At 39.5% G+C, this 16,622-nt stretch overlaps 1 protein-coding gene across 7 annotated transcripts in view; it reads left to right on the top strand.

Moving 5' to 3' along the window:
• Window positions 1–16,622, top strand: part of RASAL2 (RAS protein activator like 2) — a 238,558-nt gene that overhangs the window by 202,998 nt on the left and 18,938 nt on the right. For 3 of the 7 annotated variants that reach the window (XM_087960895.1, XM_087960892.1, XM_087960890.1), the window contains exons 9-14: window positions 267–411; window positions 2,887–3,031; window positions 3,900–4,136; window positions 5,195–5,396; window positions 6,762–6,928; window positions 8,671–9,496. In XM_087960895.1, coding sequence (XP_087817021.1) covers window positions 267–411; window positions 2,887–3,031; window positions 3,900–4,136; window positions 5,195–5,396; window positions 6,762–6,928; window positions 8,671–9,496 — 1,722 coding nt within the window. Of the gene's footprint in view, window positions 1–266; window positions 412–2,886; window positions 3,032–3,899; window positions 4,137–5,194; window positions 5,397–6,740; window positions 6,929–8,670; window positions 9,497–16,622 lie in introns of all 7 variants that reach the window. The other 4 variants (XM_087960894.1, XM_026669204.2, XM_087960891.1 and 1 more) reach the window with 3 other exon arrangements.

The following is a 16,622-nucleotide window of genomic DNA, read 5'->3' as shown; positions in this document are numbered from 1 at the left end:
GTCAGAAGTGTTCGTGACCAGAGATTCTACTGTATATCTGCATCTTGATTATCCAAAAAGAATATTTGAGGCAAATAGTTCAATTGAATACATCTAACAGTCTCTAAATACCTTGGTTTCCTTAATAGGAGGCACTGTCACTCTTTCAGCATTTTCACTTTTCTGCTGAGTCAGTCATTATGGCATATTCTATCCAAACTTCTGTCCATAGAGTATCCCTACCATTATATACACCATCTTTTTTTCTAACATTTTTTTCCTTTCAGGATTTCTTGACTGATCTGGTGATGTCTGAAGTAGATCGCTGTGGGGATCATGATGAGTTGATCTTCAGAGAAAATACACTTGCCACCAAATCCATTGAGGAATATCTCAAGTTGGTGGGACAGAAGTATCTTCAAGATGCACTAGGTATAGAAACATTTCTGAATGATTATACATGTTATTTATTATTTTGAAAGTTTATTGTGAAGCCATTAAGGGAGAAGAGGTGATCCAAGTTGCTGAATCATCATTGGGTCAGAAAAATTAGTTGGAAGTAGCCCAATCCAAATACCTGGATGTGGGGTGAAATACAGTATCTGTTTTAGATTCTAACAATCTCGAGAATGTTAAATTTCTTTAAAGAAGCAGAAAGTTTTCATTATTCACATTATTCAGCCATGCAATATACGTATGTGGCTTTCAATGTATATTAGAATACCTTAATCTGTCTTCTATTCCTAATTTATCTTCCTGTTCTACCATTTTAATTCCAAGTCCCTTTATACTGTTAAAAAGTATAATAAATCCCTTTAACCCAAACTCATGGGAAATAACTTGGGTGAAGTCTAATCTATAGAGAATAGATTAATGGTAATTAATGTAAGCATCATATGCTTTCCTTGCCCTTCTCTTAATTTGATTCCTAGTGCTCTCCTGCTTAATGCTCATCTGTAACTTCTATATCCTGATATCCCATAGTACTTCTAAATAAATAATTCTCATTTTTGTCCAAAATTGTGGACAAATACATCCACTTTCCTGAACCCTCATATTGCACCGGTGCTCACTTTTGGAGAACCGTAGCTTATTAAAATTACCCAAGGACGGTTTACATAATAGTAAATTATTAAGCTGGGAGAGTGGCTCTAAAAATCCCAGGAGAAACACTACACTTCTCTGTAGTGAATTGTGCAGAGCTAGGAACAGCTGAGAACCTACACCGAACCCTCAGAGTCCTAGGCCTCTGGTAGATGGCCCAAGGTTGAGGAGGACACAGACCACCCATAAGGGTGCAGGTGTTCTATTTCATGTGCTCAAAATGCTCCTCTAAGATGCTGGCAATGAAATGCTTTTGACATCTCAGAACTGCGTAGTACTGTATTCTTGTGTTTCATGAATTAGTTAACTCTTCTTGGAAGTCGCTTTGAGAGATGAAGCCTCTCAAACATTTTCTTTCCATTGTCAGTATCTGCAGAAGAAACTTTAATAAATCCCAATTCACTTAAAAGTGGTATATTGGGGGTATTAAATAACTGACCCTATTCTGAAGATTTCTGTTCTTCTTTCAAGTCGCCTAGTTTCCTGTTCTAATACTATAGTATACTTCCGTGGTGAAAGGATTAGCCAGTGACATCATAGTTGCCCCGGGAATGCCCAGTTGAGGGCTCCTTTCATTAATGAGCCCATTGAAGTGGTATCTATTTATCTACTTGCATTTGCATGCTTTGGAACTGGTAGGTGAGCAGGAGCTGGAGCGAATGACAGGAGCTGGCCACACTGTAGCACTCACTCGGGCTACGAACGCAGGCTTGCACATTGTCAACCCAGCATCCGAACTACGTAAGCCACTGTGCTCACCCCCCATTCTAATATACAATAAGTTATTAAAAGAAAATAAAGCTGATATCTAGCTAGAAAGCTGAAGACGGTCCAGCTAATAGAGTGACACAAGAAATTTATCATTGTTCATGGCCATAAGCTACCTTTGATTTGAAAGTTGCTAAGAACTCACAAGTTGAAAATTAAAATAATAAGGCCAATAGCTTCAGTTATTACTGGGAAACAATGGTTCACCATTTCATTTGCTAAAAGAACTGGATTTTATATTTAGAATGTGTGAATTATGAATGGTTCCAGTAAATTTCCACACTGCTGAATATATAATTGCTGTCTGCTTTTCTTTCAGTTGATTTTTTTTTAAAATTTTCATTTTCTTCTCATATTTTGTCAGCCTATAATAGAAACTTGGATTTTAAAAGGAGTGGGAAAATAATATGTAAAAGAGAAATGAGACAATCTGCTGGGAGAAAGAATGTTTACTTTTTTTTTTTCTAGGAAGGTTTATTTGTAATTATGAATAATGTTTGCACTTCTCCAGTCCTCTGCTATGACACTTGTATACTCCAGGATTTCCCCAAAATTAAAAAAGTCTCCAAATCGATATCCATTATTTGTTTAGCTAGGTGCTCCCTAACCATTTCTTTACATGCCTTAGGAGGCCATTCCCTCCTTTTATCATTTTTCCCACCGTCTCCATTAGAACACAGCCCCCACGTAGGGAGAAGACCAAAGCAAAATCGGAGATGAGGACCACTTTCTTCTGACATTACCTATTAATTATCATCATGTTCTAGCAGTAGAGCCATCCTGTTAGTTGAATATTGTCAATACTAGGGACAGGTGTGCTATCCTACATTCAGGTAGAGTTATTTGACGTCACTTCGAATCAGAGAAGGGGAAAAAATGTTTGTGGAGACTTATGGAATATTAATGTCCTGACACATTTAGGAGAATTTGTTGTTGTGTGTAGTAGGCAACATAATTGTTTGTTCTAACAAAATTATCTACAAACCTGTTTAATAATTTTTTTCTTCTGCCTTGTTCTTATTACCTGATTGTTAGGTGAATTTATCAAGGCATTATATGAGTCGGATGAGAACTGTGAAGTGGATCCCGGCAAAAGTCCACCTAATGAGTTAGCTGATCACCAGGAAAATCTCAAAATGTGTTGTGAGCTGGCCTTCTGCAAAATTGTCAATACCTACTAGTGAGTGGATGAAGAATTATTTCTTGTCATTTACAAGGATTACTTGCGGAAGCAAATGCTCGAAAAACTAATTCAGTTTTGGAATGTTTTAAGTATGAAGAGATATTTAGCAAAATGAAAGGCAGGTAGTTCAATGAGCCTCAAAGGCATCAAGGGAGGTATCCCCAGACACCCCACTGCCTCTCTGAAAACAGTTAAAATTCATGATGCTATCTTCGATCTTCCCTTTCACTAGGAATGTAATATTTTAATTGTGAAAAAATGAAGGATTCCATAGACAAAGTCAGCCAGCAGCTGTGCTGTTTCAAACCCATTTAATAGGAATTAGACAAGGGAGTGGCATGTGTTTCTTGTGTCATTTTTACACAATGCAGTATACTCAATTGAGTCTGCAATTGATTTTATACATACAAAGAAACATACTTCTATTCATATTTTACCTGTGCTGACTCCTTCTAGAACAAAATACAGAATCTAAGGCAAATCAGTAGATGTATCCAGAAGTATTTAATGCTTCTCATTCTCCTGTAAAAATAATAAGGGTTTGTGCAGCCAAAACTAGGTTACAGCTATGAAACATTTGCCATTAGACTGAGACAATACTGATGAACTGGAGTTGGATCTAGCCTGATCACCCAGTCCCATCCGTAGTATATCAACTTATTAGGAATGAAATTCGTGTCAGGGGAAGCATTAGTACCCGAGCTTATGAAAGTGGTTATTAGTATTTATTGATAATTCTAGATAGTTTTTTTTCCAAGTGAAGACAATTGTGTTGATAAATGAAATACTGGACTTTCATAGTAAGAGAAGCAACTTCACTTGTTTATCCCAATGGGAATTTGCCAAATGTTGTTTTTTTTTTCAGTGTCTTTCCCCGGGAGCTGAAGGAAGTATTTGCATCATGGAAGCAGCAGTGCCTCAAACGGGGAAAGCAGGATATCAGTGAACGCTTGATCAGTGCCTCACTTTTCCTCCGATTCCTTTGCCCAGCCATCATGTCTCCAAGTCTCTTCAACCTCATGCAGGAATACCCTGATGATAATACCTCTCGTTCACTAACACTAATTGCAAAGGTTATCCAAAATTTAGCAAATTTCACAAGGTAAGTGATATTTTTGTTATTTGCAATGACCATTAAGGGATTTGCTGTTATTTTATCATTATGTCGTGTTAGTTATTTCATAGGAATGAGTTGGCAACAGCTGTAATATACAACTGGTTTGCCTTATCTCTGTTCATAGTATTAGAAGACTTCTATATGTGCTGAAATTTCATATTCAAAAATGTACATTTGAAAGTTACATTTCTCTGTTTCAGATCAAAAAGCTATAAAAACATTATAAACAGAAGTCCCCACTTGATGTAGGTTAGTGGAGCAGGATGAGTTGTATCCTGAGCCAGTGGGTAGAGAAGAGGAAGCAGCCTGGCCTTAACCCCAGATACTGGTTAGCTTTCACTAGTGGTATTCAGAATCCTACACATCACTTTCTCCCGTTAGAAGCAGACTGCATGTATTTTGTGATAGTACAGACATAACTTTAGCATGACCCTCCATGGATGCGACTAACACTGCCCACGTGAGGCAGGGAAGATCTTTTTACTCCAAAGGTTTATAAAAAAAATATTTTCCTCAAGGCAGCAGTAAAAGATGAAATAATAAATTCATTCCTTACTATTGTCTACGACCTTTATTGCCTCCAGCTGATGAAGTTTCTAATTCCAAAATTAAAATTAGACTTTATGGGTAATTTGGACTTCACTTGCTACTATTACAGATTGGGGTCAAATAGGATAATTAAGATAATTAATGGTATTATTATTAACAAGTGGACTCAGGTGCGGCTTCTCCTTTTTTCTAATTTTTGACAAATAAACTTTGTGAAGCCAAGAAAACTGCTAAAGATAGTGGGGGGAGGAAGGGGAGTACATGCCAAGCACAATGACTGCTCTCTCACACTAACTCGTGTCTCTATAATGACTACTTGCAACTTTATTTAAGTATTACATGCAGAAATTGCCATTCAGTCATAGAAATATTGCTTTGTGTCTTGGAATATCTTCAGCAGCATTGTAAGACCACGCTGTTTCCTCTGGGAACTTCCTGCCAAACTGCTGACCTTCTTTCTCCTCTCTCCCTGTTTTCCTCTCTCCCCAACTCAGATTTGGGAACAAAGAAGAATATATTACCTTTATGAATGCCTTTCTAGAGCATGAATGGACACATATGAAATGCTTCTTGGCAGAAATTTCAAACGAGGACACCATTGCTAATAAGCCAGGATTTGGAGGATACATAGACCTGGGGAAGGAGTTTGCTGTCTTGCATTCTTTGCTGTGGGAAGTTGTTTGGGAGGTGGACAAGGTAAATTAGTTCAAAGGCTGGGAAGGACTGGCTGGACACATTTCTGTCCAAGGAGTGTCCACAAGCTGCTTCCTGGGTAATGATTAAGGTTAATTTTAACCTTAAAAAAAGTAAGGGGTTATAATGTCATCCATTTCTTAAAAGAGCGTCGACTAAGCATTGGGGATCAGTAGAAAGACAGTGGTAAAATTTAATTGGTGCTGAACTTCCATCACTTTGGGCTTGGGTTAAGTTGCATTTTTTTAAAAAAAAAATCCTAAATACTAAAGCAAATGAAATCATATCTCCCATAATATCCATCATTCATATTGCTTTAGAACAATTTTGTTTTAAAGAAAATTATGTTTGATTCATTATCTTCTCCTAAAATAAAAGTAATGGTCAAGGCACCAGGCTAGAAACTGGGACGTGCTCTAGTCCTAGTCTAGTCTAATCTAGTCCTGCCTTAGGCACACAAACCCAACTGGATGACCTTGGGCCAAACAAATTCTCTCAATCCTAGGAAGGAGGCAGTGGCAAACCACTTCTGAAATCCTGCTAAGAAAATTGCAGGAGGTAGTCCAGCACTTGCCAAGAGTCAACCGTATTTATACATATGTACATACATACATACACACATACATTCCCATGCGGTGTTGCTTCCTTTCTTGAGAATCGTCAGTGATGATCAGGCAAGGAGTTACCATCATCTTTGGAGGGATCACTTGAGATCCAATCCAGGAAGTTACAGAATGCTGTTGTGTTTATAAAAAAAAATTATATGCTTAATGTTCATTCCTGTCAGTAGCTATAAGACAAAATACGATTTAAATACCTTTGTATATGTCTTGGTTTCTTTCAGTGCTCTTGCCGAATTGCTGGTCTCAAACTTTAGCAGCATGCATTCAATTGACCACAATCTCTCTCCCACAGACAAACATTTGCTTCCAACAAAAATCCGTCTTTGGTCTTCTGGATTACACTTTAATTTAATAGTGATTTTAGCATTACTCCATCCCACCCTGTCTCCTCTACCCTGGGCTTTGATTGCAATTTGCTTTGCAGGATAGATACGCATTGGTTTTATGAGCATTAACTTTTTTATTTTGAAGGCTCAATTTTTAATTTCTATTTCCTTTTCTTTCCTCAATGTCTGCCGCACTCTGTGTCGTCTCCTCCATCCATGGCTCACCGGATCACTCTGGTCCCGCTGCTCCATAACAATGCATTGTGGTTTTTCACACCCACATACAAATGCCCATCTTGTTTTCTTACAAATTCCTCTCATCCATCCACATTCATTGTTTAATTAAAAAAAAAAACACCCTGAAATGATGAATGCCACATTGCTTATTGTCGAATCAGGGTGAAAATTCCTTCCTACAGGCAACAGTTGAAAAATTGGGTCCTTTGCCACGCATTCTCGATGACATCTCAAAGGATACAATCCACCCTCTGCCAATCCAGCAACAGTTGAGACGTTATCCAGATCATAGTTCAAGCCCCAATGTCTCTTCTGGGCTGCAAAAAATATTTGAAGACCCAGCTGACAGGTGTGTGTTGTCTGCCTATTGTTGAACTTATTTGGAAGAAAGAGAGGTGCATAATTCTGTTCAGCTTGATGGGAAAAGTAAGAACTAAAATTCAGAGTAATGCCATAATTACAAGAGTGGGGCTTTCCTGAAAGCAATAGCTTAGTTATGATAGTGCTTTAAACTGTGGGTGATTGCTTTATTCAGCCTAGTATTTTTAACTCTACATGTGCTTCTCCAAGTCACAAGCTTTGTCCAAGTTTGCTACCTGAGGTCTTCTTAACTGGCAATAATAGGATGAGTCCTTGAACTATCGTCTATCCTTTAAACTAAGAAACTGTATAAGTGTGTGTGTGTGTGTGTGTGTGTGTGTGTGTCTGTGTGTGTAAAGTGGAATAACATTCCAAAATATGCTACCTATGACCTACAGTCTGAAGAGGAACAATACAAAAATCTACTACCACAATTTAAGAGTTCCTGTAACCTGTCAATAAGTTTTATCAGTTGACACTGTTTAATCAGATATTGTACTGATAATATAATAAGAGGAGCAGTAGGAGCAGTTTACTTGTATGCAGAGATGATGCTCTGCTGACAAGGAGAGAATTAATTTTCTTGTATTAAAAGTATTTCACATAGTATAATGGATAAGAATATTCTTGCTACTTCATCACAGTAAACCTTAACAACAAAAGTAGGCTGATTATATCTTCTTTCATGGATCGGACTTCATATTATTAAGCTTAATGTTTTGGAGTTCTTATTTCATTGCAAAGATGCTGCCTCGTTTTTGTCAATGCGGGTTATGAATAATTATTGCTACGAAAAAATAAGTCCGCCTTTTTCACCAATAAAGGGACACATTGTGACAAATTTTGGTTTCTATCTTACCTCTATGTCAGGAGTCCCCAACCTCCCAGCCATGGCCCACCTCCAGCCCTTGAGTCATTTGGAAGCGGGCGCATGCATACTCCCATTTATGCGAACAGCAGACGAGCGTGTGTGTGTGCGATCTATTTGTGTGAGTGGTAGGCGTGCATGCCCACCATTCACACAGATGGAGCTGCATACACGCCCACAACTCATGTGGAGCCCCCCTCTTCCCCCACACCGCTCCACAAAACTGAAAAGGTTGGGGTCATAAAGGTTGCTTTATGTCATGAATGAGTAATGCATGCATGTTGGGCAGGCAGATCTTCTTTTGAATAATTATGGTTTTATCTTTAATGTGCTTTATACTTTTTATCCATACTAAAAAGATATACCTCTGAAAGGAGTAATTTCTCACCATTATGGCTTTTTTACTTATGCTTATAAGTGAGGCCATTAATGGAAATACAAAACAAGAATATGAGCAGTAGAATGTAGTTTCTACGATTCTCCTGCAGCAACCTGGAGCCTTGTGGATCGATTGAGGCAGGCTAAAATTATTAAGATTAGAATGCTGAAACATACGTATAGATTAGGCATTGCATGATTTAAGATAGCTAGGAGAACAGAGCCAAATGTTCCTTTTCAGAACAATGTTGCTTACTTAAAGCAACCAGCAACTTATCTCTTTCAACAACCATTGCTTTTGAACGGGAACCAAAGTGACTTTTGGTTCCATTCCCATTCATAAATAACACCCCTGCCCACCTAGGCTATGCCACTTGGATGACCCAAATACGGAGATTAATATGGAACCAGATAAATTGTTTAAGTGTGTGTGTGCATGCAAACAAGCAGATATAATGTTTGTGACTGTTTTGATTGTTTCTCAGTGAGCGCAAGTTGAAGACAGCCCCTCCAGCAAATGAAGACTACTTCAAAGGAAAATTGCTCTCGATGCAGCAAACGTCATCCCGGAGTGTGACTTACTCAGATCAAGGCGAAGAGACCAATCTGCCCAATGTCCGAAGCATATCGCTGATGAATCTCCAGGATCCCAATGTCGCACAGTGTGAATCTGGATCCATGATGCACGAGGCCCCGGTACGTTTATCTGGCAGTCAGATTTCAGTCATCCAGGTGGCAAATATCAAGCAGCTCAGAACACCACAGACTGCCCCCCAAGTAAGGAGACCACTTCCCTCGGCATTAAATCAGCAAGGCATTCTTCATGCTCTTTTTTTCCAGAATCCAGTTTACCATCTCAACAATTGTCAGGCAATTCCTAAAGTGTCCATGGAATCAAGCTTGGATCTCCTGAGTGTCACCAGTACCCGAAGCCTGAATAGTGAAGACCTTAATCTTAGTGTACTCAGCAATAGCAGCATGGAGGATTATGCCAAACGCAGCACCCTGAATGAAGATTTTCCTGGTCAGGGCACCCTACTGGACAAACGAGCTATGCCAGCTCCTCAGAATTACACTGTGCAGGTCCAAATCCACAAAGCGGACCAAGCGAGTTCCAGCTCAAGGATCAGATCACCCCGCTCACTTCCCCACAGTGCTTCTCTTCGGAGCACAGGCAGCAAGTCTGTAGCATCTGCCACGATGGCAATGGAGCCTCTTCAGGAGGGAAATCAATCCCAGCAACAGTCTTCCTCCTCCCGAGAGAGCCCAGTTCCCAAAGTGAGAGCCATTCAGCGGCAGCAAACACAGCAGGTAGGATCATCTGTTAAAAAAAGAAAAAAATTAAATAGGAGACTATATTTACTTTTTCTGGGATACATATTTTGTGAGACATATGATCTGCCATACAGGTAGTGCTCAAATGCCAAATATAATGGAGCCTGCCCATCCCATTTCTAACCCAAGGATTTGTGGGAGTGAATCTCGTACCTTGAACGTGATCCCTCTCTCCTTTCGCCCACACATTCACTAATCGACTATGCAGTTTGTTAAGCTCATATGAGATATTTCAGGGTGGGGAAGGCCATGGGGGTGTGTGATGGAACAGGCAATCTGCTTAAGACCACTCAAGGCCTCCTCAGCCTACTGAAACACCTCATGCTCCTCCCAATTGCTTTTTCCCCCGACCCAACCTACCACGCCGGGTCACTTACTGTGCAGAGATCTAGCAAGCTGTCTCCTCTCCAGCTTCTTAGCTATGCATGCCCATCCGAAGATTCATTTTGGCTTGGACAGGCCTTGTCCGGCACTTTGCCTGAAATGGAACACCGGAGAGCTGCCCCCGCCCCTCCAAAGCTCCATTTAGGCATGCTTAGTCCTCGTCTGGTACTTTTCAGCCTGAAATGGAGCTCCAGAGGAGTGGACTAGCCCTCTGAAGCTCCGTTTTGGGCTGCAAAGCGCTGGACAGGGCCCGCACACGCCAAAACAGAGCTGCGCAGCTCCATTTTGGGTTGCAAATGCTTTTTGCAAAAATGGCAAAAGGGTTTGCAAATGGAGGAAAAGCTTCTGTCCATTTGCAAAGCCTTTTGCTGCAGATCTCGTCTAGGCCTCCATTTGCAGAGGCCTAAAGTACCGTGAGACCACAAGAGATCAAAAGTGTGAAATCTCGCACTACTGATCCCGAGTGACCTTCCAGAACTTTAGGCCTCCATTCTCTGCGTACTAACCAAAGGCCTGAAGTGCCAAAAACAGGCCAAGAAAGTGGAGAGTCTCTAGATCTTCACCGTGGTGCTGCAACATTCATAGTTTCAGGACTTGTTTGTAAACATTAGGGAGCGCTTATAGCATAACTTTGAACATTCGCTAAGGGAACGACCGTAACCTGGGGATTACCTATATTTTTGTGGTATGTTGGATAGGAGAAATAGGAAACTGCAACTAGCTCCTTTGGGATCATGAACAAGAAGAATTTGTGATGTAGACAGACAGACCTCTTCATACATGGTGCCATTAGCCATGGTTTTGCTACCCACAGTAGAGTTTTTCTCATTTCTGTAGTTTATTCTTTGCATGAAATGGCAGGCCTCTTTTTATAATCATAAAGAACTTTTTTCATAGCCTTGGTATTTGTGGCACTAACGTTGGAATGGTGCTCCAGAGAGTAACAAAGGCCATTGGTAGCTTGGTATGCCTCTTCAGCCTCCACACAGTCTGTTCCTTGGACAACAGCTGTTCAGTGGCATGTGAATGGAGTTGTGTCTCCAGCAAGAAGCAAAATAATCATACGATCTCATTCTTGGGCTTGATATTTGGCACATTTTCAAAAAAGTTTGAAGGCATACAATATTTGGTGTGCCTGTTTTATTTACACTTGTGTGTATGCATATAGCATATGTTATATAAGAGAGGGAAAAAATGGAAAATAGAACACATATGAATAGAGAAATGTTTTTGATATGATAGAAACAGGCTTCAGAAATAGAGAAAGAGGGAAATGATATCTATTTACTAATTTACCACCATAATTACTGATTATGAGATATAAATAGTCATTCATAACAATTAAAATGGTTTCATTCATCGTCTTTACATTAAAGTGTGACTCTGGGTGACATTCACCAAAACAAGTTAATAGTGTAAAAACCAATCAACAGTTTAAAAATGTTATTACAGGTAGTCCTTGACTTACAACCACATTTGAGCCCCGAATTTTAGTTGTAACTTGATGGGTCATAAGTCATTATTTTATGTCTTTTTTACAACAGTTGGTAAATGAGTCACCAGTGTTGTTAAATGAATAGTGTGGTCATTAAGTGAAACATGTGGCTGTAAGTCCAAATCCAGCTTATCCTCTGGGCATAAAACAACAACAAAAAGTCACAAAATGTGATAATGTGACCCTGGAATGCTACAATCAGTTGTAAATATGAGCCGATTGCTCAGTACTTGAAATGTGTTCACTTGACCACAGGGAGGGTGCAGTAGTTGTAACTTTGAGGACCAGTCAGAAGTCAAGGGCTACTTTTAAAAAGGCAAGCAGAGACCAAATATTAACAATAATGGAGCCACCTCAAGAACTTACCATTTCCTTGGGACCCTCAAGCCTGATGACACATAGCCAAGTCTTGAGGGACTTGTGAAAAATTAACAGAGGTTCATTTGAAGCCTGTTGTTCCCCATCCTGACCCTCACAGCCTCCAGGCACCACAGTAAGACATCAAAGCATCACTTAATTCACCAGGGGCAGAGATGTATAATTAGTATCATTAGCATATTGATGACCCTTCAGCCCATGACACTTGATGAGTTCAGCCAGCAGCTTCAGATAGAAGTTGAATCAGCAAGGAGAAAGCAGCAAACTATGTGGCAGCCCACTCCATGTAGTAGGAACCAGGAGCGAGATCTCTTACACTGCACTCCCCCCACCTCCCATCCCTACTGACTGGTATTGATTCTGGAGAAGGAGATGAACACAATAGAGTGCTGCCCACCTCAATCCCCAGAGCCAGCCCAGAAAGGTACCATGGTGGATGTTATTGAAGGCTGCTGAGAGGTCGAGCAGAGCAAGGGTGGTCGCACAACCCCAATTCCACTCCCTCCACAATCGTTCCTTAGTATTTAGTGAACAAACTGAGCCTATTAGATTTCAATACTCCTTTATGTAATTGGATCCTGGATTTCCTTGTTGATAGGTCCCAGTGTGTGAGTTGGAAGAAAAGTTTCCAACTCCATCTCCTAGAGTACGGGTTCCCAACAGGGATCAGCTACTGTTGACCTTGATGACCCACAACTGTTGTGCCAAATCTGCTACAAATCATATTGTGAAGTATGCGGATGATACGGCAGTGGTGGGTCTTATCCGGGATGACAATGAAGATGCATATAGGGAAGAGGTGAAGGCTCTGGTGGACTGGTGCAATAAAAGTAACCTGGTTCTAAATGTTAATAAAACAGAGGAGATCATCGTAGGTGTTAGAAAGAGCTGGCATGATCATACTCCACTCAGTATCAAGGATGCAGGTAGTCAACAGTATTACGTATCTGGGGATGCAGATAACTAACAATCTTAACTTGTCTCTTTAATCATCATCCTTAGTGAAGTGTGCAACCCAATGTCTGCATTTCCTGCGTCTGATGAGGAGAGCACTGTTTGGTTTGGTGGCTGCAGTGTCTCAGATAGAAAGTCCATTCAGAGAATGTTAAGGACAACCGAGAATATTATAGGAAGCTCGCTTCCCATTATTCAGGATACTGCTTATAAGTGATATGTGCTTAGAGTTCAAAGCATTGTTAGAGACCTCACACATCCACTTGTTTCTGTTGCTCCCCTCTGGGAGGAGATTTCGAAGTATTTCTAGCAGGACTTCCAGATTCTGTAGCAGCTTTGTTCCCTATGCCATCCGTCTGGTAAACTTGCAAAATTTGTTTCTCTCGCCATGTACATGTATACAACATCCGAACTAGACTGCGTTGTTTCTCCATGTCATATATGTGGGTGCATGCATAATTTTGTATGTATGTATGTATGTATGTATGTATGTATGTATGTATGTATGTATGTTTTATTTATTTATCTTGTCATGTTTATGTTTATATTAGAAATGGAGACCCTTTGAGAACTGTATGCAACATAATTTCATTTTAATGTATGCCGATTAGTGTACATTCAAAGTGACACGTTATTCTAAGTTCAGAAATCATCTAAAAGTGCAACCAATGCTGTTTCTGTCCCTTATCAGGCCTGAATCCTGACTGAAAGGAATAATTAGAATTACAGAGATGGAAACAATATATTCTATAGGTGAATATATGAATGTGTGACTTTCCATTGAGCTTAAACATTTTCCTTGATTCCTTTGTGTTTGCTTTTCATTTTCATTGTATAAGTCACTGGGTATCTTAGGATGATTTGGGCCAAGCAACTGGCCATGAAAACCAGCACTGATGGATTTTTGCATAACATACAAAGAAAATCCCGGCATTCTTCTTCTAATCCATAAATCTCCTAGAAACAGCTATCGATATAATGTACATGTGTGCATAGATGCATGTGTGCCACTATGCTTATATAGTCCTTGTTGGTTAAAAAGACATTTTCATGATTACCCTCTAGGGAGAAGTATTTGTGCCTTCAGGGTATATTCCTGGAAATGCTGGCAAATAAACAAGCTCTTACTTGAAGAAAGTAGAGACTGGTGCAGCTGAGTTCTTGGTTGCTAGGTGGAAAGAAGCAAAATAGCTTCTAGCTATTATTGATGCCTTTGTGTGGCCCTTTGTGTAAATCCAGAGGAGCTCTCCTTTTGCAATTTGACCACTCATCTCAATTGATGGACTGCCTTCTGTTTCCTTATTGAAAACGGACTAGTCTTGCTTCAAACAGCTGTGGTGGTGTTCATGATGTTTTAGATCCTTTGACATCCCTTCCCTTGATGCTGCTCCTATACCTCGAGTCAGTTTAATTATTCTCTCGGTCAAAGCCCAGGGCTTCTGAGGGTGCCAATTTTTCCTCCCTTGACTCCAGTGGGTTGAATCTACTTGTTCATTCCATTCTTGCAAAAACTCTTTGGTATGTTGCAAGCACAAGGGATATTTCCATGAATACTGGCACACATTTTAAAATTACAATTAAAATTTCTAATTAGAATTACAGAGATGGACACAATCTATTTCTATAGTTGAATATATGAATGTGTGATTTTCCATTGAGCTTAAACATTTTCCTTGATTCCTTTGCATTTGCTTTTCATTTTGAAAAATGTGGTTAAAATGTCTTTTGTTTTTAAAGAACATTTATCTCACATAATGTCTATTCATGAGCAAAATATGAGTAAAGATAAATACTGTGGTCAGAGATCACAGTGCCTTTGTAGAAGTGTGTAAAAGTAGCATATGTTCTGTATCTGCAATGCATATGTTCCTATTTCTAACCTCAGAAATAATAATAAAACTAATGCCACCTAACACGCCAGATTAACAATTGTCGATAAGACAAAAGTATCTGGATGATGAACATTGCAGAACTTGGAGACAGCAGAATAGCAGAAAAAGAACTGGAGAAAATCTCAAAATACAAAGACTATCAAATAGAATAACTATGGCAAAAGAATGCAAAGATGGTGTCAATAATACTAGGCACCTTTGGTGCAATCCAAAAACAATCCCAAAATAATTGAATACCATTGACATTGACAAACTCATCATTAGTCAATTGAAACAGCAGCTTTACTTGGAACAGCTTACATCTTGCGATAATACCTTTAGCATTATCAAACAACATCCGCCTACCCCAGGACCTTGGAAGAACTCAATAGGTGGATAAAAATGTCAGATTCTAGTCTAAGTATCTGGCTGACTTTGACTCCAACCATAATAATAATAACAAATATAAACTATCCTAGGAATTGAAGGGTAAATTAATCAAGGGATGATACATACTGTAAATAGACAATGGACACCAATTGATCTATTTTTCCCCAGTGCAGATTGAATCCCTAAAATTTGTTTTTGAAAGTCACCTTGGGAAAGAAAAAAAGGACATTTCAGATTTGGCTGAATCCCAAATCAATTCTGTGGTTCTGGGGCAAAATAGGATGCCCTTCAAACTGACTATAGCTGTGTCTGAATATTTTTGATGCTTCACGGCAGAAAAGCAGGACATCTGCAAAATGTATTGATCCATATATATATTTCCATGCATGGAATATGGCAACTGTAGTCCAAAATATCTAGGCAGAACAAGATTGCTTATACCCTATATTGTTTTTACTGTGACTAGAAATATTCAAATCTACAAAAGAGTAGCAAATGGTTCCCTCTGTAGTCTCATATTCCTTGAAATAGTTACAGGATTTAAAAAATGGCCTTCCTAAGAATCCATTTAGACTGCAGTATCAGCTGTTCTCTTTCCTGGATAGCAAGGAAGCTGATACAGCATATTTTCTGTTCTTTCAGCAGGAAATAAGAATACAGTCACTGGTTATACTCACTTTACTTATATGTTGGGTTCCAATTAATAGCGTATCATGTGGTGATGCTGTCGTGTTCTTCTATGTACATCTCAGCAAAATATAACTGTCTTTCCTTGCTTCCTCTATACCAGGGATGTCAAATTCATGTCTTCATGGCGGCGTCACATGATGTATTGGGACTTTTTCCCCCTTCACTAAACTGGGCGTGGGTGTGGCCAATGCGTGATGCATCTGGCCTGCGTGCCAGGAGCTTGACAGCCCTGCTCTATACAGTGGTCCTACTGCAGAAGACCAGTACTTGCCTAGAGCACAGAGAGCTCTGCTTTGTCATCCAAAGATAGCTTGGCTATCACTGTCAAATTTAAAGTAACTTTCCAACTAAAGTGAAGCTACAATTTCTTAAGCCTTTGAGTACTCGTGGGCATCTTAAGTATGACCAGATATGCATATCATATTTACACAGCTTTCTCTCTCTTCGTGTTCAGATATTCTAAAGCTTTCTTCTAAGATGCTGAAGTTGCTATAAATTGATATAATGTGCATTTCAGCAACAGAAGAATATGTTTAGAGACTACTACATCCAAGCTAGTGAAGTTGGTTCAGGGTGGATATATAGAACGGGGCCTGGCAAAGTCTTCCACAGATGCAGCCATGAAATTCTAAGCTTGTACTCAAACTTAGTGCTCTTAGTTATGATTTATTAAAACAGTTGCAAACATTCTGTCATGATTCCAAGTAATGATCCCAACTAAGTCAGAATTCTGAGACTGTAACTCTTCTCAAAGATTCTTTAATATCTGCACAATTCAAATGTGAAGCCAACTTTAAATATTTCCCGTGGATCTTGCAAGGCAGTTTTAATTTTAAATATTTAGTGGAGAAGTAAACCTTTTCCCTAACATGAAACGATCTCTGGGGGGACTGCCTCTTATCTGTTTGCTCCTTTTGAACCTCTGCCACTTTAGTTAGTG

Source organism: Notechis scutatus, chromosome 3 (genome assembly GCF_049901735.1).
Source record: "Notechis scutatus isolate UNSWTSFEM ecotype Mainland chromosome 3, rNotScu1.2, whole genome shotgun sequence".
Taxonomy (NCBI): Eukaryota; Metazoa; Chordata; class Lepidosauria; order Squamata; family Elapidae; genus Notechis; species Notechis scutatus.
Note: the sequence above shows the minus strand (reverse complement) of the source record. Positions and strands in the feature narration are given on the sequence as shown.